The 21,162-nt window shown below is 47.9% G+C and overlaps 1 protein-coding gene across 1 annotated transcript in view; it reads left to right on the plus strand.

Annotated features, from left to right (window-relative positions):
• Window positions 1–308: 308 nt before the first annotated feature.
• Window positions 309–21,162, plus strand: part of LOC138510189 (cryptic protein-like) — a 32,131-nt gene continuing 11,277 nt past the window's right edge. Inside the window, exons 1-5 of the mRNA XM_069625673.1 lie at window positions 309–511; window positions 12,189–12,235; window positions 12,327–12,506; window positions 14,423–14,537; window positions 16,860–16,972. Coding sequence (XP_069481774.1) covers window positions 486–511; window positions 12,189–12,235; window positions 12,327–12,506; window positions 14,423–14,537; window positions 16,860–16,972 — 481 coding nt within the window. The 5' untranslated portion in view covers window positions 309–485. The remainder of the gene's footprint in view (window positions 512–12,188; window positions 12,236–12,326; window positions 12,507–14,422; window positions 14,538–16,859; window positions 16,973–21,162) is intronic.

A 21,162-nucleotide genomic window follows, 5' to 3' on the forward strand; every position in this document is an offset into this window, starting at 1 on the left:
TCTTGAGTTAGGCATGTCTAAAATGTCCGCTCATTTTCCCCATTAGTAGCAGCCATAGCTGTCTTCTTGTTGGTTACCATGGATTCCTTTCCGCGTTCCCAACCGAGCCCTGCGTGCCCCGGCCCCCCACACAGCGGGGACAGCGCCGCATCCTGTAAATGCAAATGGCAGATAAACATAACGTGCTGTGCGCCGTCGCTCCTCCCACCGCGCCCAGTGTGAGCGCCTGGGAGGGGAGGGGCCTCCTCGTAGCGCTGGGGTGAAAGAGGCGCTCCGGGGCTTATTTTCAGATAGACCGAGGCTGAGTAGCAGGAAGGTGCTTCCCCGCCAAGCGGCGCGGCTTCTCATTGGACTGCCCGGCGCAGCTCGGGATGGAGTGATGTGTGAAGGCCAGTTGCGGACATGCATCCCGCCGCCGCCCCGCTGCCAGGGACTGAACCCCGTTTGCTGCGGAGGGCTCTCATCAGCATTTGGTGCCTGAGAAAATGCCCTGGGGGGAATCGCGTGCTAGGTAAGGCTCGTCTACTTTTTCCGGGGTTCCCTGGTAAATAAACTGCCTCGTACCCCCTCCCAAAAGTATCCTCAGACTTCATTAGTGAACTTGGCACTGGACGTGTAGCTAGTTTGGTACCTTAACGACCTAACCCTGTGCACCCCTACTCTCCCTTAATACCCTGCCCCCCTCCCGCGCTCACTAGCTGCTGTAAACAGAGCATCCAGAACGGCCGGATTAGGAGCCTTGAGGTGTGCCTCGGCGGGACTTTGAACGGTTTCCGCCATAGCGGGTGGACGCTGGTCTGAGAGCATGGCTGGGCATTTGGGCCAGGAGGTGGGCGACCTGCTTATGGGTTCGGTTCTCAGACCTTGCACTTGGGCGCCGCGGGTACAACGAGGCCAACGGGCAGGGCTTCTTGTCCGAGAGCTACGGCCGTAAGCCGGCTTCAAGGCGGTGGAGCAATACCAGTGCTTTAAATGGAAGGCAATAAGTGCTACGAAGCCGGGCCTTCCAGCGCAGCGCTTTCGGCACCGGCCGTGTCTGCATGGTACCTTGGGCACAGGTCCCTATCAGGCACACCATGTTGTGTGCAGGAAGTGCCTGGTGAGATTCAATTATGTGGCAAGGAGCGCACACTTTGACAAAGAAGTGCATATTGTGATCCTTTCACACAACCTTGTAGTTAGTTGTTTTGCATAGTGTTAAGAAAGTGTGTGTGTGTATATGCCACCCAAAAGTGCTCTTCCTATGTGCTGCGCAAGTTAACCATAACTACAGAGCCGCTAGCACAGGCCCTGTAATTAAATGAGACTTTCTTTTGTGTGTATGAAACTAGCAGCAGCTATCCTAGCTGTGAACTGAGCTTTAGAGGGTGAGGTCTATTACTGCTGCTTCCATTGCCTAATGAGTAATGTGGTAGGTAACTGGAGCCGTTTGCAAGTTTTCAGTCCAAAACGTTCCAACACAACTCCAACTACGTAAACATGTACACATTAGGATAGGCACTGCTAATAACAAAGAAACATCTTTAAAAGGTAATTTCCCAGTGTTATAAAATCATTCGCTGCTCCCTCAAAGGACACCAAGGGTAAAGCACACCAGTGTGCTGCAGCTGGCGTGCTAAGGGCACAGTGGGTAGACGCCGCAGTGGCCTGCTAAGGGCACAGTGGGTGCACGTGTGTCTCTCCTTTTGTCATGCAGGGGGGGGGTACCTGGAGGAGATATCATGGGCACTGCGGGTGGTGGAGAGGGCAAAGGCCGCAGAAGCTCTGCCCTTGAAGGTACGGGAACGTGAAATGAAAAGCGTTCATGTTCACCTCGCAAAATAGGTGAGTACCAGTACTCTCTCTCTTTCAGGTATTGATAAGTGCAGGTACTCAAATGCTGAAAAATAAGAGGTGCGGGAACTGAGGGCCGGGTAGGAGGGGCCCATTAGAAGCACTGCATATACCCACTGCGGGCGGAGGGAGATGGCCGGCCGCGGGCCCATCGTCTGGAACTCGCCTGATACTCCTTCCCAGAGGACTGGGGCCCTGAGTGTGGGCAGAACGCTGCCAGGGGAGGGTTCGAGAGCAGCCGAGGTTAAAGTGGCGAGACTGACAAGGAGGCTAGGTCAGGGACGTCATTTAGGGGTTGCCAGGGGTCTCCCTTGCGACCCCTGGGGTCTCCCTTGCTACCCCTGTGGTCCCCCTTGCCTTGTGGCCAATGCCATGTGGCTATTTGAGCTATGTGTCATTCTGGAATTCCATACAATAACTGCTAGACTCATTAAACTGCTAGGCACACTTATGTGGGTGAGTATCTCTATTCTTAAACACCTCAAATTCGCATTGCAGATAAAAAAAACAAAGTATTTAGAGTAAAATAAGCATCCATTTCGGACTATGTATTTTGCTTTTCACAAGTTACAGTTATAACATGTTTTTTTCTGCTGATACATATGGTGATCCATTGTTGTATGAAATATATATCATGTTACAGTAATATTGTAGCCTTATTTTTCATAGTGTATTTAGAAAACAATGCTCTGTGACTTTAAACACCACATTTGCTAGTGTGAGGACTTCTCTTTGATAACTGGAAAAAACATTTCCTTTACCAACACGCCCCAATGAAGCCCCTGCCCCCAAGCAAAGCGTGACCTGCGGCGAGTTTGGTGACCTCCTGCAGGTCAAGGGCTCCTGCCAGGTGGATCTGGCTCCGTCTTTCATCCTTGTGCCCCGATATCATTTGGAGAAATTGGGGTGCGGGGTGGATCATGGGCTGTTAAGGCGGTTGTGTTTTGTGTAGAGCGGAGGTGTGAATAGCCTGCACGAGGCCTCGGAGGATGAAAGGCTGGTGTAGCGCCTGCACGTGCTGCGCACGGAATCTGCGACTCTGGGCGCGTTGTTTACAACAGCTCCTTCCTTGCCTCGGTCTCTCTTATCCCTGGTTCTGTCGGCCCTCCCCTGGCCAGTAGGGCGGTCTCGATTGGGTTCTGTTTGCAATGCCTTGGGTGGGGGTCCTGGTTTTTTCATAGTCACCCTGGTATTTCTGGCTCTGTTCAGTGTGCTCCAGTTTAACCCTCATCTGTAGCTGAATAAATAAAGAGTACAGTTTCAGCGCGTTGTCTCCGTACTGTATACTACACATGTTGGCGTTGAGAATGGGATGCCTCCATTCAGCTTGGAGACAACACGCAGGAACCCCGCAGGAGATGGTAAGTACAAAACTGGAAATGTACTCTACTTCACCAGTTACAGATGAGGGTTAGACTGGAGCACAGGAGATCTACACCCTTACAACTCACTGTCCCAGGCTGAAGTCCTCAGCAACTGTCACTCAGAGAACCTCCAGCCCCATCCATTCTGCGTTCCACCAGGCCTTCTCCCAGCACACATGCATGCAAGATACCACAAAATGCACAGATGTCAAGTGCGTGCTTGATTCTTGCTGGCATAGTGGCCTGTGGCCCTCCTGTTGCTCTGTAGCCCAGATGAGGGTGGATTAGGCTGTGAATTGTTTTTCTCCAATCTTTGGCACATAGCTTTAGTATAGTAGCTGTAAACTTCTCCTGTTCTCCTGAGCACACTTTTCCACTGTGGTGTTTTTATAGGCTTGTGAGCAGGGGTCCGTCCACCTGGTGTAGATCGTGCAGTCATTGCTGCTAAGGAGTTTTCACCTGGAGTTTGAAGGACCGTGACCAGCACAGGTTGGTCTTGCTTTTTCTATGGGTGAGGTGAAGGCTATTGTGACAAATCAACTTTCAGGGCAACAGTGGTCCAGGGATGAATATCGGTTTCTTAACCATCAATCAGCACCACACCTCTAGTACACCAGCAGGGATTGGAACAGATTGGAAACACAAGCAAATCATAAACCTCTTTGTCCCATTTTGGTAACGTGGACGGAACAGCAGGCTTATCTCTGAAAAGTAGTCCATCGTTGGTTAGTTGTAACACAGCGAATATACAATTATTACCCAATGATAAAAGGGATTGTCCAGACAAGGTTGTATACAAATATCTACCTTATTATTATCACAACAGACCGTTTTAGCACCCTACAAAAAACAACCCCCCCAGTAAAGGAATGCAGAGGACAGGCAATTTCAAAGAAGGAAAAGGGATGTGCTCTGGATACTGATAGGAGGGTAGTCGGTATAGTAAATAACCACAACAGTTAAAGGATACTTGGTATCAGCACAAAGGGAGCAATGGGTCGTAAAATATCACAAGGGGCCTTCGGAGAAGGACCAGGGGGACAGAACCACAATGTACCTTGTGCTTGTAGATGGTCTTGGTGCCCAACAGGGTCGAGTCGGTTACAGGGCACTTTGCAGCTTCTGTGACAGAGTTCAAGATGAGAGACCGCTGTGGGTATCAGGCGGCAACCAGGTCGCTGAGCGTGGCTGGAGGGATAGCTTCAGGCTCGCCTACACGGCAGCTCACGGTTAGGAATCGCCGCACTGCTGGTTGTCACTTCAGAAGCACTGGCCGAGGTATCTCGGGTGGCTTTAGCAACTGCAGCATAACAGTCAGTGGTGCAGTCGTTTTCAGCTCAAGGGCTTTGACTGGCTGGGAAATGTCCTTTAAGGTCGTCGTCGGTAGATGCTCGCCGAGGCACTTCTCCTAGCTTCTTCACTGGGCTTGTGGCATCCTTTAAGGCAGACGGGCCAAAGCTGAGGAGTGTGTTGCAAACAGCTGCCTTGTCCTTGGTTATTGGTTCAAAGACTCTCTGGAACTTCCCACCTAGGAAGCTTGCTGCACAGCACAGTGTGTGCTGGCTGGGTACTGGTTCTGGAGCTTCTGGAGGGTCCTCTGGATTCAGTATCTCCCTCTGTTCTTTGGGAGATGTTTAGGGGAGGGATCTAGCTTCCCCCCTTCGAGGTCCTGGCCTTCTTTTACGGTCAGAAGATGAAAGGCAGACTGTACCTTCAGCCAGGGTCCCATGATGAATTCTTCCTTATGCTTCTGGTGAAGCCTTCAGATGATCTGCCAAAAGAGGCACACTGCCCTTTTAAAGCCAAATTGGGCACAGTGATTGGTGTAGGCTAAGCCTATGTCAATGAACAAATCGTGGGCCCCCATCAACAATCTTCTGTATGTGTGAGGTCATAACCAGAGTGTTTTGCGACAGAAAAGGTAAAGGGGTGAAAACACGCAATACTAAGTCCCACCCATCTTCCTGTCTGTTGTGGATCAAAGGGTCTCTCTGGTTAATGGAGCTCTCTGTGGTTCCTGATTGAAGTGTCAGGTCTCCCTTCAATCTGCGGCAAGACCAGACTTTCTGTCTGCGTCAAACCACATACTTGTACCTTCTGAATGGAGTCCTCCTGCGGGGATGACTACTGTAAACACTCAGTCCCAAACATGACTTTTCACTGTCAATCGATACTGAGGGTGGGAGCTAGCATCAGGTTGGCACAGTTGCATATGAAAGGTTGTTGGGATTTCCTGTCTCCTTTGCTATCCTCTGTAGCCAGGCCCCATGTGGACTTGTTTGCATTACTTTCTGATTAGGATGTGAATTGCTGCCACCAGCTGCAGGGTGCATCCATGGAGCCTTTGTTAGTTAATTACGCTGGCCATAGCAGGAGGACGGTTTGGACCCCCACTTCCGGAGAAGCATTGTGTACTCCTCCTGTCATATCCCAAATAAATATGACAGGGGGGACTACGCCTTTGGGCTGTGTTCACCCAGAGTCCAGGGGTCTATGTGTATGTAGAGCTGGGGGAGCCAGGGATTTCATGGGTAGGACGGAGCCAGGGGCCCTGGCCTGGCCCTAGGAGCCCACCACGGGCCAAGCCCATTAAATCCCGGCACACCAGAAAAAGGAAAAAAGTTCAACGCAGCCCAGGCAAGCCACCATCATGGTCGGATATGGGCATGCCCAAATGGTCCAAAATTATTTTTGAAGGTAGGAGATCCCCCGGGCAACTAGTCGGGTTCATGGCTCTCATAATGTCTTCAATCTCTGCAATTGAGATATCTGGAAATTTAAATCTTATATGAGTAGATTTCAGTTCCTCATTTATAGTAGGTGTCTGATCGATCGGATGTTTGATTCCTACATTCTGTAAGTTGTGGGAAATTTTACTTGAGGTTTGATTCTGTAGCTCTCTCCTAATTTTGTCTCGGGCGCGTAACAGTTTATTTGCGAAGGCTTTCTGTGTTCTAACGCAATCCTCCTCAGTTGGTGTAATGGTGTGATTAAGAACTTCTGGCTTCACCCAGGATATGAAGAGGCGAAAGAGTTCCTTATTATCATTATCTGCTGTTTCAATTTGATCATTATAATAGGTTTGCTTGGCCTCTGAAATTGTTTCTTTGTATACTTTCTCATGTAGTTTCCAAGTGGCCTTATTATTTGAGTTTTGGTCTTTAAGCCAGATACGTTCTGCGCGTCTTTTGCTCGCCTTCAATTTAGTTAGCTCTGGTGTAAACCAACTTTGTTGGCGCACAGATTTCCTAGTAGTTTTAGATTTCAATTGGGCCACATGATCCAATAAATTAGTTATGTGCGTATTATATTCTTCCACAAGTGTAGGATGATCTCCCACATTCAATTTCATTTCAAATTCAAAAGAAGCCCAGGCGAACGCATACCCACTGTGCGGATGGTCGAATTCCTCACAGCTATGCTTCGCTTTCTCTCCTTGAGTGGGCCATGTTGGAACCCCTTGCCCATGCTCTGCCTTGCTCAGTCTTACGTGGTAGATACATCGAGTGTGTGCTCGCCCCTTGGGTTCCTAACAACCATCTTCAAGGCAAGCATTGAAGACAAGTGCGTTTTATTAGTCTCGTGGGACTATGTGGCTACAATTGTGCCCCGAAGTTCAGCTGTGGTTGGTGCAGATGTGTGCAGTAGTTGTTTCACTTGTGCATCCTAGTGGTGGTGTTTGTTCCAGTTCTGGTGAACCTTGGGTCTTCTGCAGTTCCTGTTTGCCAGAGTGTGCTCAAGCCGCTGGTGCCCTCAGAAGGAAGAGAGCTTCCCTCTCAACCCAGTTTTTGAGGTGTACATGAACGTTGCCCCCAATAACGTGAATTTACTGCAGTCTACGTCTTATCAAGGATGGCGCCTTTTCTAGGATTCCTTTTTTGGGACTCAAAGATAAGCTTCACATCTCAATCCTAAAGCCATCATGACCCAGAGCTTGTGGCTTCTTGCTACTGGTAGTCGGAGTATAATTTTCGGATGGGTGAGCAGCAGCCTATCCCAGTGCCTCATTCCCAGTCCAGAGAGTAGGTCCAAAATTTAAGGTGCAAGACAACTCTGGTGCTTCTTTAAAGAGCTGTTAAATTTCACCCACAAAGGGGATATCACAGAACTAAGCACACCACTGTAACCCCACTCCCCTGTCCATAGTCTGGAAACACTTTAAACTTAGAAGCACAAAATGGAGGCATTTGCCAGTGGAACTTGACCATAAATACATTTGGTCTCTGGCAGCTAATGTGAAGCCCACAGGATTTGGGGGTGATGTTGCACTACACCATTAAGGGAATATGGCCCACAATACCTTGTGATCCATCGCCACCCTTGAGCCTTGCTCTTGCTGGTCAGTCGAGCATTTCTGGGAGACCACTTCCTGGCCCAACAGTGCCTGTCCTTCAGAAGTGCACACTCCAATCCTTGGAAGCAGGGTCTAAGGGTCTGCCCTGGCTTGCATTGGGCTATTGAAGATGTGAGGGACCAACACTGGCGCTTCTTCCTCGATGCCCCCTGGCATGGATCTCTCACTAAACCATCTACACATTGAATCCTTAGGTTTGCCTCCTCGTTAGCTCAGACTCTTCTTTGTCGCTGGTAGGTTGATGGCCGAACCTGCTCTTAATGCGGTAGGCGTACAACTAGAGCTGCCTCGACTGGTTCTCTGGCCTAAGGGATTTTCTCTCCCCCAATGTGCGATAAAGCCTGCTCTCGGCTCGCCTTCCTGGAGAGAGCACCTCCTCTGTTAATACTTCTAATCCCTGTGCAGCATCTCCCTCTGGGGCGTGACAGTGTGACATGTTCTCCTCACTTTACCGCTCTTCGTTCAGAGACTTCACCCAGAGTCAGATCCGGTCTGGTTTCCAGGCCCTCCGGTACCCACGGGTGAGGTTTACATATACCGGACACGCTTTGGGTGTACAGAGCAGGGTGTCCGTACAGCCCTGCCTGCCTTCCAGATTACGGTGCTTGGCTTGTTTTAGGATTTCATGCTATGCCCCCAACCTGGAAAAGGAGGCAGGAGCTGGCCTATGAAAGGCAATGGCGCATACATCGAAGCTCTTTCTACAGACTGAGGCTCAGCCGGCACCCCCAAATAATTTGATGTGGCCACATGAGGTTGCTTTTTTTGTTTTGGCTATTTGCTAGTGCTTTAAGGCGTAACTATTAGCCCGGGAAGTGAAGATAAGCAAGATATAGGATGTTTGGAGTGACACACAGCCTGTGGTGTCTTAAGTCTCCCATTGACCGATCATGGCCATATTGGTTCCTATGCTCCCTGCCTAACACACACACATACACACACAGATCTCTTTGTGCTAGCTGCATGCTATTAAAGAGATTTCAGTGTGTTTTTTTTTTATAAGCAATCTTTTGAAAGATGGCTTAATTGCAGCTGTGCGTCAGCTTTGTACGTGTACCTTCAGCCACTTGACTTATAAGCAATAGGAGTGTCTGGGCATCCATTGGCAAAGCCAGCAGTTTTGTCTCTCTGTATGGGTATTTGCCACTTGCTCTCGTCTGGCCAGGCAATACCACTGAGGGAGTGTCTTGGGTTATGCCAAAACTGTTTGGCTTATCCAATGCGTGTTTCCCTTTTTGGTTTAACCTCGGGTGCGAACACCTCTGCAACACACTGCCTGCAGACTAGTCACCACCATCCCGGTGATGGCTTTATTCTCACAAAGCTTCACTGACCACAGGTCCTGGCCTGGCTCACCTTTAAGTAAAACTTTTTATATTGAGCTATAGAGCTTCTTGAGCACCACCTGGACACGTGCAATCCCGCTAACACAGAAAAGTGGCCCGGGTGGTGGCAGTCCCACTGGGTCTCCATTGAACTCACTCGCTGCAGGAAAGGACTGAGTGCCTGGGTGTGCAGGTAGCTCCTTGCGCGTGGCAATGACCTGTGCATGCTTCCCTCCTCCTAGGAGAGGGCCGCAATGCATAGTTGCGTTTGTACAGTGCTCTGCCGTTTTCTAGCTGTACTTATGCTATATAAATTCCATGATAACGTAGCAGTTTGCATTGAGGTGCAGTAAAAAAGACACACTTGCTGCCCTGTATTTCAGCTTGTATCCCTCTGCTTAAAGCGATGGTCTTCATACTGTGGGGCCGGCCCTCCTAGCATCCAGGGTGCGCACGGTTGTTCACGAAGGGACTACAGTGGCTGCTTTGAATAGAAAATATAAGCAGCTATGGCATATGCGTGGTGTGCCAAGCAACAGTATTTTCACTCCAGGTTGCGAGTCTGGAGGTAGGGTTCTGAAGAAAGTTTTAATACCACTGATTTAGGGAGATGGCAGACCCTGCGCTTCCCGCCTCTCCATGAGTGACATTGGGGGTTTCATCCATGGATGCCACCTCTTCTCATTATACTCCTCTGCTTGGAAAACTCCTCTTCCCCTTCGTATATTCCAAATGAGGCTGTACTTGCATTTGAAGGTACTTCCCCTGGCTTATGTTGTTTTTGTTAGGTTTACCTTTGGCATACTTTGACCCGCTTGGATCTTTCCATCTGCGATCGCCGCTTTATGTGATGCCATCAGGATGAAAGGTCACCCGGTGGTATATTCTGTGATGCCATTGAGATCAACAGTCCTGTGATGTCATCAGCAATGTGACTGTGGTTACCCCCGGCATTTCAGTGAGTTATTGTGTCACTTAACACTTAATATAATGTGTGTGTTCTTGGGTGGCCTGTGCTGTGGTTGTTTTTTACTCAGTTTCCTTTGTCAGTGACATCCTGGTCAAAACACAAATGTGTATTTTACTATGTGTAAGAAAATATTGAAAATATCTTTGCTTTTCAATTATTTGGTCGACATCAGGAATCCCCTTGCAGCAGGGATCTGATATTCTGGAATTTAAAGTGCCGGCAACAAAATTGTCAGTGACTAAGTGAATCTACAATGGCCTACAATCTTTCGCAACTTTTTTAGTGATAGGCTCAAATATATATATATATTTTATACATATGAAAAATTGTAACCAGTATTCAATTTTGTAAGATCACAGGCTTTTATTTTCTGTGTGGATCTGATGCATTTCAGAATTTCAGACTTGCCGTTTTTCATGAATCTAGAATATTCGCTAAACATAATGTATGTGCACTGATTCTTATCTTTAATCTACAGTACATTAAAATTAACTGCTACACAACACCACCTTACTGCCCTGCTCTGCCATTCCTAGTTGCAGTCTGTAGCCATCCTGCAAAACAACCACTTGGTAAGGAGTTTCAGGGCCTGTATGGTGCCTTTTGGAGGGATTTATCTGTGTTTTTACTTTGTTTTCCAATCCGGTTTAAGATCGGGTCTGCTCCTAGAGTGCCCTGTCTTTATGGTTTAGTGCTTTGTTGGTTTCTGGCTTTTTTCCTTCACCTTCCCATTCTCCATTTCTCCAGCACCGCTCCCAGGGCAGCTTTGCCCACGCAGCCTTCAAAGGGCCCAGGCTAAGGGCGCCTACCATCCCTGTTCGCCCGGCACACTAACCCTGCCAATTTGCTATACATCTACAGCTCCTTCCAGATAAGGGACGTCCCCACTTGAATCTTACCACTACAGTATTGTACCACACCTGCATAGTGCTTCCCAAGGTGTTCCAACGGGGGGCTTTTTCCTTCAGATCTCACCACTGTTTGCATTTTGCCCACCAGGGTGTACCAAAGGTATTGAACCCTATTTTGAATTATGCTGCTGTGTGGGTTGCACCACATTTGAGTTTTGCCGCTGCATATGTTGGTTAATGCTGCTTTTGAATTTAGCAACACTAGATTTGCAACCAGCTGCTTTTGAATTTTGCTGCACTAGAATTGTAACCTGCTGCTTTTGCATTCAACTGCACTTGAATTGCAACCTGCTGCTTGTGAATTTAGCCACACTAGAATTGTAACTTGCTGCTTTTGAATTTGACCCCACTACAGTTAAAATTAGTTAGTTAACGCTGATTGTGAAATTAGCCGCACTAGAATTGCAACCTGCTGCTTTTGAATTTAGCCACAATAGAACCGTACAGATTTGGCGTTCGCAGCTTTTGAATCTAGCCATACTTGAATTGTACTGATGAATTAGTTTAGATTTAGTTTGGACAGGCCACTCTGCAAACCATACACCAGTACCAAACACGGGACAATATAGAAGGAAGAACCAACACTAAAAGTACTCCATACCCAGAAATCACATGAAATCAACTAACCACCCCCTTCTTGTCTTCACACCCTCACACCGCTCCCATACTACACACACCCAAAGAGCTAGTGAAACAACTCACTAAAAAACACACCCCGCACACCCGTCTCTAATCCTACTGCAAACCCAATACCTGCAAACAAAAAACAACTCAGAAACTGGATGCCACTCTTACGAGCACAACAGGTCAGTGCACATAACAAAGCACACCCAGAAAGCACACGTACAGAAGCCAGTTCCTCCTGGTTGTGCACGCATGAACAGAAGAGCACACAATCTATCCTATCCCTCTCTTTCTTCACTAACCAACTCTACCAACTTTTCTTACAAAGCCACATGAGCGCCTGGAGACCATACAAATTGCAGTGGTGCACGTTATAAATCAACATAAAATAACATACTGTGAGAACAGGGCCACTATTTATAACATTGAAAAGATGGACTCGTGCCCCATTTGCATTGAATTTGAAATACCTTGAACATGGTTCACAAAGGCCCTTTTTGATGTACAGGGAAGTCCTGACCTCATCTAAATATGTTGCGTCGATGGGCAGATGCGGGGTGTGCGCGAGTAAGTGGCAGGGGTGTTGATATTTTTCAGTGAAGCAGTTTACTATCCATAAGAATACTTATTAACATTAAAAGGTCAAAGTGGAAATAGGGTTTGATTTCAATTGCAGTGCATTGGTACATTACCCAATAGTGGCTCTCAAAATCGGGCTCGCCTCCGTGAACGGGGTCACTCGAGAGAGGAGTGTGTATACTACTTGTTCAGTGCCTTACAGCTATACTTCATTTCTCCTCTGGGCAGATTAATTGCAGTGACCTTCGCAGTGCTGGCCTTTAATTTCGGAACAGGTATGTTTTGGTCTAAACGTGAAAATCTTGGTTCTTCTCTGATCATGGGGGTTGGTTGTTTGGACTCAATGAATCTGTGTGGCTTTTCCAGGCACTGAAGAAGGGAAGCCTGAGGCAGACCCCCTGGAGAGAGCAGCTGTGACACCCAGGAGGCAGCCGGCCAAGGACCTCAGCAGTTTCTTGGAAACCTTTAAGGGCCTGAACGGGAGCTCAGAGAGCAAGAAGCTCCAGCAGCAGGTGGGGCTGGTCCCCTTCACCGGCCTCACACAGAGTGAGTACCGGCAGCAGCAGCGTAATGCTAGTGGTGACGTAATGTCGGGGGTATATCTCAATGTCGGGGGTATATATCATGCGCGCTACTGCAGAGGGTTATTAGGACAGGCCGTCCTAGATCCTTTGGTGTGAGGCGAATATGTGACCCATGCAGGGCCGGCCTTGGCGGTTTTCTAACCCTTCCTGCTCCGATGCCTGAGCAGGGAGTTAATCACTGGAATAGGACTCTCATCATGAACGCCATATTCCAATGAAAACCGCCTCGCTTCTGCGTATGAGTGGGGAAGTAATCATCGGAATCAGCACCCTATTGTTATTAAATGCGCCCGTCGCCACGAACGCATTTAATAACAAAAGGGCACCTGCTGCGCCAGCTCGGGGGAGCCCTTGAAAGACTCCTCCGAGCTGGTGTGACAGGGGGCTAATGGCACCCTAGGAGGGCATGGCGCCCCGGGCAGTCGCCCAGCCCGCCATGCCCTAAGACCGGCCCTGGACCCCTGGCTAAAAGGTCTCCTGTCTTTTTATCTGTGCAATGTTTGCTTTAAGTTCTAAAAGCAAATATACCTTCCAAGTTGTGCATGCAGCAGACAGTGTACAAGAGGGAGCTTGGCTCTTACCTGAACTTCATGTGGGTCTTGAACCCCAATTTTACCATAATCATTTTCTAAATAGCCATGTTCCTGATGCAAGCCATCAGAAGTTTCCAAGTTTTCATCCGGCCCCAACCATTGCATTTCTCCAATGGGACGGAAAAACTGAAAAACAAAAAAAATGGTTGGTGCCCACTCTAGCCCCAAATCATTGCTCTGGAGAAAGGGGGCGCATATCACTCCTCTGTGGACTTGCATTGTGATGGGCGGTTTTCGAGGGAGAAGCATTTCCTGTTAATAATGGCATTCTCCACTCGAAATGACGTGATTTTAGGTGTATGAAGACATGGGGCCTGATTTACTGAGCGTTTTTCAATGGGATTGCGTCAATGTAAAACGCTATTGTAAATCAGACCCATGGTTTCAAAGCTAGTAGACCAAAAGCAGGCCTCGCCCTGGTATGTGCATGAACATGTGTCACATGTAGTTGATGGTGTGTGTGGGAGGCCATGGGGGTGGAAGGAGAGTGTGTGGGTGTTTCCTCTGGGCCAATTGATATTCCTTAGTCGTTTGTATTTAATCCTTGTGTAAACAAAGCTTCCTCAACTGAGCAAACACTTCTAACGGGCGGCTAATTTGACTGCACCAGAGCGCCATAAAACCAGACCTCTCGCGAACCTCTTGGAAAGGAGCGGGGGTGGGTGAAGGGGATTTGGCAGGCAGTGAGAGTCTGTGACACGTCACCGTGAAGGCAAATCAACCTCGGTCGGGAAAGACTGAGAAATGCCCGCGCGAGCCTCTATTAGTGGGAAGGGTGCGTGACTAGAGGCGCGTGACTGTGAATTGATGTCACATCCACCACTGTTAGTAACAGGGGAAGCAGATGGACTGTCACGTCGGCTCCGTGTGGAGGGTAGAGGGAGCCACACAAACGCAGCTAAATATCTCCTTCCCTTTGTAAGGGGTGACGTGTCATTGTGTCGTGTGGTCGTGCCTGCCCCTGTTTGCAAGGGGATGTTGAGGCATGTCACAAGAATACCTGCTTTTGGTCCTAAGTGGCGGAGTGTCCATAGCTGCCACTGTCACCAAGGGGGTCTGGAACCTGTCGCTGAAAAGTGGGGTGATATCTGCCTTTGCTTAAGAGGTGGGCTGAGACATGTCGCTCTAAAGTCAAGCTAAATCCGAAACTTTCTGCAAGAGGGGCTGAGGTATGCCCCTGTGTTCGTGCGAGGGGAGGGGGCGGGGGGGGGTCGTGGGGGCTGGGGCATGACGCTGTGATTTAAAGTAATATCTGCCTCTGACAGAAAGTCTCTTTTCTCCGCAGGCAGCAAACTCAACAGGCACTGCTGTCAGAATGGGGGCACCTGTATCCTGGGCACTTTCTGTGCCTGCCCAAAACACTTTTCAGGGCGACACTGTGAATACGACGAGCGAAAGCGGTGAGGGCACATGTAGACATTAAAAAAAAAAAAAGTGAAAGCCATTCTGTTTACTTTATTTGTTTGACTTAACTTCCAAAAGTGCAAATGAAAAGTGGCGTATTAGCTTTTTTAATAATATCCCGGATAGTCCAAGCGAACGATAAAAGTTATATTGTATATTTAGGACACAGAAACACCAACGTAATGAGAAATATAATTTCTATAAATTAATAATTTTAAATGTCCGTTTTGTGAAATGGGGTAAAAAATGATGTTATGTAGAGAATGTTTTCTATTGTGTCAGTGAAAGGGCAGCTGATGCTGTGCAGTGTCTGTAAAGTACAAAGTTCGCCATTTCAGGCCATCTTGCCTCTCATGGCTATTATGGGGGCAGTCATTTGTTCCTTATGGGCAGGTTTCCCGCTGGGAGGATGTTCCTCTTGGAAGAGGGATGGTGGCAGGCGCAGGTGTGCTACATTAACAGCTACCTATAGCACAGAATGAGTGTAACCTTTGGCTCTGGGTTGGCCAGTTTTTTAGGCCTTCCACAAACGCCTGTGCATCAGTTTCAGTGCGTGTCTAGTTGTTGTAGTGGCTTGGTTTCAGTTGTTTACTTGTATGTTGCTCATAACTAATTTGGGTTCCGTTGATCTGGTGTTTTGCGCTTGGGATCTTCACTAGCTTGACGTTTTGGAAGTATCAGGCCCGGCTCTAGGAATGTTCATCTGGGTGGGCCAGAGTTGGGATCAGGGGGCCCACATTCCATTGGGTGTGGGTCTCGGAGTACACTCAACAAAGTGGGGCCGTTGATCCAAATTTCCCAGATCCGTGATCCAGCAAAAAATGTCTTCCCAGATAAACTGTACATAGCAAAAGAGAAGCAAGGAAAATAGTGTTGCAACATCATTCTACCTATGTTCTCCTTCCCATCTGCTCTCCCCTTTATGTTATAGCTGATCCTCCACCTTTCACCGTCCAGTCACCTTCCTTCAGCTGCCCTAACCACGTCCCCATTTACCTCCCCTCTCACCCATTCACACCAGCACCCAGCATGCCATTCGTGGACTGGCTTGGGAGAATTGAGGGTGATGCCTCCTCCTCCTCCTCCTCCTCGTCCTCCTCCTCCTCCGAGAGGGATGAGCAGTGAGGTCCCCAGTCTTTGTACCATCTCAGATAGTGTCTGTCCAACAATATCTCCCTGAGCACTGTGGCTACTCCCAGCAGGCCCCGGAGGAGATGCTTGTGCTCGCTCCCTCTTGTGAAAGATAGAACGCCCCCACCCAGAATACTGAAGCAAGGAATAGGAGATTTTGTTTCCTACAAAATTTCATTTTTTTCAAACCTCTTTAAATTTCAAGAACAGAACATAGCATGTCCAATCAATACAGGTAGCCTTGTTGATCTAACAATATTTTGAGCACAACAACATACCCTTCAATAACATACACATGTATACAATCCTCCCTTCACCCACCCCATGATGTGAAAAAACACTATATTCCCACATAAAATAAACATACTTTATATTACAGAAACCAACATTGTGATTTTATGTTTGAGAAAATAGTTGCAGGCAGCCTGCTTGAATAAGTGTGCTACCTCACTTAGAGGTGTGACTGGCCCTCCATCTCCCTGGTCAGTTGTACTTTTATGGCTGTGGGTCATAAATCATTGCCTAGGGCAAGAAAACAAATCCTGGCTGGACCTCCTGAAATTCAGCCTCTCAGAATGATGTCTCTGAGGTTGCTGCTGAAAGTTTAGAGTGACATCCACCCCCCACTCCCTCGGTTAACACCACTGACATGGCCTCCTTTCTAGGGGGGGGGCAGAGGCTGGCTCTGGGGGGGCGCCCCCCCCGACCCTCTGCTGGAGCTGGGCCTGGGAAGTATAGAGGATAGTCGATGAATAGGTTTACTGGTGCATGTGTTTGTAATCTTACAAGTATCATTGAAGAAGTTGCAGGCCACCTTTGGTGGCTGTGTGAGTTGGTGAAAGGGTTGGAGTGTGTGATGGCTGAGGTGTGCTGTGGCCCAGTGCCTCATTTTCCTGTCTCCAAAATGGGCAATACATGCTTCAAAGTACGCCACTAAATAATTTTTGGTGATGCTCCTTCATTCCTTGGATTCTCCACTCAGACTACCAAGCAAGGAATCGGGGTTGTCTTGGTGTAGTGATCAGAAGCATTCTTTGAAGTGCACATGTGCAGCTAGCTCTTATTCGCATGAAAGGCTCCTGTTTTTCATCTGTAGGGTGGAAAATGCTACTTTCATTTTAACTGGTGTAATTCTTCATACACCTTTTTTTGTTAATAATGAAAATGCTAAACCTTCTGCCCTGTAGGAGATGTGGTGCCAAGATTGAACATGGGGACTGGGTGCGCAACGGCTGTCAATTGTGCAGATGTGGTTATGGGACGCTGCATTGTTTCACTGAAACAGCTCGAGAAGAGTGCGGTAAGGCATTTTTTGTGCTATTGCATTATTTATGTGTTCTAGGAAGTTGCCATATGCCGACTTACCTTGACTTCATAGCTTGCTTTGGAGGACCTTTTCTACTAACCCCAAACCACCAGCCATGGAGAACCGGCAGCTTCATACAGAAATCTGACCACCTATTCACAGTCTTGATCCTTACATTGCTCAAACCACGTTTAAATAATGTGTGAAGGGTGTTGCAATTGAAATAACGTTGCTAGAAAAAATCGGCAAGTTGTTTTTTTGATGGTACTTTTTAACCACTGGAGGAACAGTGACCAGTTCTGGTAATCATACCTCTGCGGGCAGAGTAGCAAAGTAGGAAGTACTGAATGTGGCGGCAGTGGCTGGGGCCACCGCTCTGAATGGGGATCATGCTTTGCAGTGTATACTCTATGGCAGCATCATCTACTCCGTGAGGAATACGTTCCCAGGCACGCCATTTTAGAAATATACATTGTACTTGATTCTTAGGTATCGCAACATTTAATCTTCACGGTGTGCTTAGATTCATCCGGGGCCTCAGAGTACCATGCTATGAAGGTAGTGGCACCAAGATGGCAAATTAGCACCTGGGCAGGCGCACCAGTCAATCTGGTTGCTCGGAATGTGGACTGAGTTTTACAGCTGCTCGCTCCCGCTCCGCCATCATGAAATCCCTACCTCTCCCCAATACCCCACGTCTTTCTCCCCTCCTTTCTGGCCTCCCAGTTACCTGTTTGGATTGCAGTACCACCTCACCTTTCTGCCATGTCACCGGACCACCATGGAAATGGAAGAGAGGCTGCACAAATTCTCAATCAGCCCAAAGAATTGTTTACAATTCTTCATACTCTTTCCGTTAGTTCTATTTCTGCAAATTCAGTTTCTCCTTCTCAGACACGATGTGACTCCTTGTCAAATTTTTTCATTGACAAGATTGATCTTATTTGTCAAAAAATATCTTCTTTGTCTAGTCTTCCCACTCTGCCCGGCCCTAGAACTGTTTCTACCAAGCAACATTTCTCCTGGTCTGCCTTTCCTTCTGTTTGTCTTGATGATATCTTACAGTCTACAAACAAATTGAAATCTTATTCTCCCCTTGAACCTATTCCTCTTTCAGCTCTGAAATCAATTATTTCTGGCAACGCCCCTTTGGTCACTTCTGCTCTATTCCCTCTACTCTCATACACACTCTGGTTATCCCACTGTTGAAGAAACTCTCTCTTGACCCTTTGCTCCCTGCCCACTATCAGCCTATTTCTCTTCTTTCTTTTCTGATGAAAGTTGTAGAATATTTGGTCACTCCTATGCTTAGTTCTTTTCTTGAAAACTCTTCTTTCTTTGATTCTTTTCAGTCGTGATTCAGGCATGGCTGCGGTACCGAATCGGTTTTAGTCTCTGTTGTGAACGATGTTACACGACTTTCTGATCAAGGTATCACTGGGACGCTGATTTTATTAGATCTACCTTTGACACCATAGACCACTCAATTTTATTGAATCGACTAATGCCCAGCTGGTATCTCCTGTTTGGTGCTGGCCTGGTTTGGTTTGTTAACAATTATTCCCACACTCTCACTTTGTCTCCTTTTCTATTCTCTTCCCAATCAGTCACATGTGGTGTCCCCCAGGGATCTGCTGTCTCACCTATTCTTTTTAACGTATATGGTCAGTCACTTGCTAAACTTATTCAGTCTTTTGGCTTTCGCTGTTACACATATGCTGACAACACTCGGATTGGGATCCCTCTCAATCTTGACCAGTCTGTGTCAGTTACTAACCTTAATAACTGCTTGAAATCAGTCAGGATTGGATGTCCCGAAACTGTCTCGGACTCAATGGTGACAAAACAGAGGTACTGGTGATTGGGCCCTTATCAGCCACCTCCCTTCGGATGCCTGAGTTTTGGGTAATTTCTCTTAACCCCTTCCTGTGACTGGTTTCAGTGGTCAAAGATCTTGGAGTAAAAATATCTGCTTCTCTCTTGATGGAAGCACAAGTCAACTCTGTCTGTCTGCATGGCCATTTTAGATTGATGGTTTTGCGTAAGGTCCTTCCTTTGCTTCCGTCTTCTCTTCTGACCCCTGTTGTTGCTGCTCTTATTTTGGGCACATTAGTCTATTGTAATGCATTGTATCTAGCTCAACCTGCCTATCTTGTGGACAGGCTTCAAGTTTTACAGAACTCAGCCGCTCGTGCTGTTTCTGGCCTATCTGTTCATGATCGCATCTCTCCAAACCTACATAGTCTTCATTGGCACCGATAGCATTGCGCATTGATTTTAAATCACTGTGTCTGGTCCATCGCGCCTTTTCATGACTTCATTGGCAATTATTTACAGTGAAAAATCTGCTGCTATATGCCCTTCACTCTGTTCTGCGTCTAACTTTTTAGTTCAAGTTTGCAGAGGCTAGTGGTCTAGAACTGGTGGACATGCTTTTTCTGTTGCTGCAGCCCTTCTGTGGAACAAATTGCAACACTCCTTGTCTCCTTGTGAATGATTGCTGACCACCTATCCTTCCGCTGCTGTCTTAGAAGGTATCTGTTCTAATGTTTCTTTTGACTTCTTCTGCCTGTGTTTGCTGCGTCTTCTTTTTTAGGGTCCTCTTTCCTAGCACCATGATGCCCTCAGTTGTCAGTTGCACTCTAAAAGTTCTTTTAGAGTGACATATGATATGAGTCATTTATAACGTGGCTGTATACTAGTGTGTCTAGGCTAGACAAGACAAGGAAGGAGAGACAAAGAGAGGACAAAACAAACAATCTTACTAGGTCTTCTGTCATTTAGATCGTGCACGTGCAGGGGTAAGGGAGAGGAGAATTCCAGTGGGAGGGAAAGGGATTGTGCAATGAGCAAAGGTTGTAAGTGAACGCAAGGAGGCAGGGGACTGTAGGGTTGCACATAGAGTCCCTAGTGCACAGTAGGCCCGGAGGCAGTGCATGGGGCTACTGGTCGTGAAGTAGCCTGGTCCCCATAAGGTTCAGAGGGAGGCCAGGTCACCAGTTAGTGCAGCAGACAAGAACATCAGCAGGGAAGAGGGAGAGAGAAAGCAGAAGCAAAACGGACGGTCTTGAGTTGCTTCTGGAACCTGAGGTGGTCCTGCTTATGTTTGAGAGAGGCGTGGAGATTGTTCCAGAGGGAGGCACCAGCCGAGAAGAGAGATCTGCCCTCACTTTCAGCCTGGAGAAGCGTCTGACCCTCAGAAAGTTGGAGGTGGATGAGCGGAGGGCTGAGAAGGAAAGTGCTTAGGAAGAGAGAGTTGGATGTAGTGTGGTCCCTGGCCCCAGAAAGCCTTGTGGATAATGCAGAGGGTCTTGAACTTGATCCTTGCAGCCACTGGGAGCCAGTGGATAGATTTCAGGGCTGGAGAGATACGATCCCTGAGCTTGAGGCCAAGGACAAGACTTGCAGTACTGTTCTGTATTAATTGTAGAGGGGGCAATGAGTAGAGGTAGGCAGATTCATAAAGAGACTTTTGCAGTAGTCCAGCCTAGAGAAAACCAGGGCTTTGTATATATGATATGATACCCAGAGGTTTCTAAGCGCGGACCCTGGGATCGAAACTGTGGTGCCCAGTGTCGTCTTGCTTCCAGGGCGAGCATGTTGCCCCTGAGCTATCGTTCCGACAGTGCGCTTCTGGGGGAAAGTGAGAAAAGGAAGCTGCTGGCACTGGGACTTCATAGAGACATCTGTGACATGACATGAGAAGAAGAGGGTGGAGTCGAAGATCACACCAAGGTTTTTTGACTCGCAGAAAGGTGCAGGTAGAGGGCCCAAGGAGGGCGGCCAGAGTGATATAGGGAAAGCAGGAGCAGTGGTCCCAATGAGAAGGATCTCAGTCTTACTGGCGTTCAGGCAGAGATCGTTAGAGGCACATCATTCCTGAATCGCAGAAAGACAATCAGGAATGAGTGAGAGAGGAGGCTGAGGGGAGCCTGAAGGAGAGGTGAGTGTCATCCGCATAGGACTGAAAGTTAGGAGAGGAGGTAGAGATAAGATGGGCCAGAGGTGCCAAGTAAAGGTTGAAGAGCCAGGGTGAGAGGTTAGAATTGGGAATGCCACATGTGGAGAGAGAGGTGGTGGAGAGAAAGGACCCCAGTTGAACCTGGGAGGGTTGATCAAAGAGGAAGGAGGTCAGCCAGGCTAGGGCCTGATCCGTGATGCCCCGGTTGTCGCAGATGATTGAT

Source organism: Ambystoma mexicanum, chromosome 6p, assembly GCF_040938575.1.
Source record: "Ambystoma mexicanum isolate Mex_15411 chromosome 6p, UKY_AmexF1_1, whole genome shotgun sequence".
Classification (NCBI taxonomy): domain Eukaryota; kingdom Metazoa; phylum Chordata; class Amphibia; order Caudata; family Ambystomatidae; genus Ambystoma; species Ambystoma mexicanum.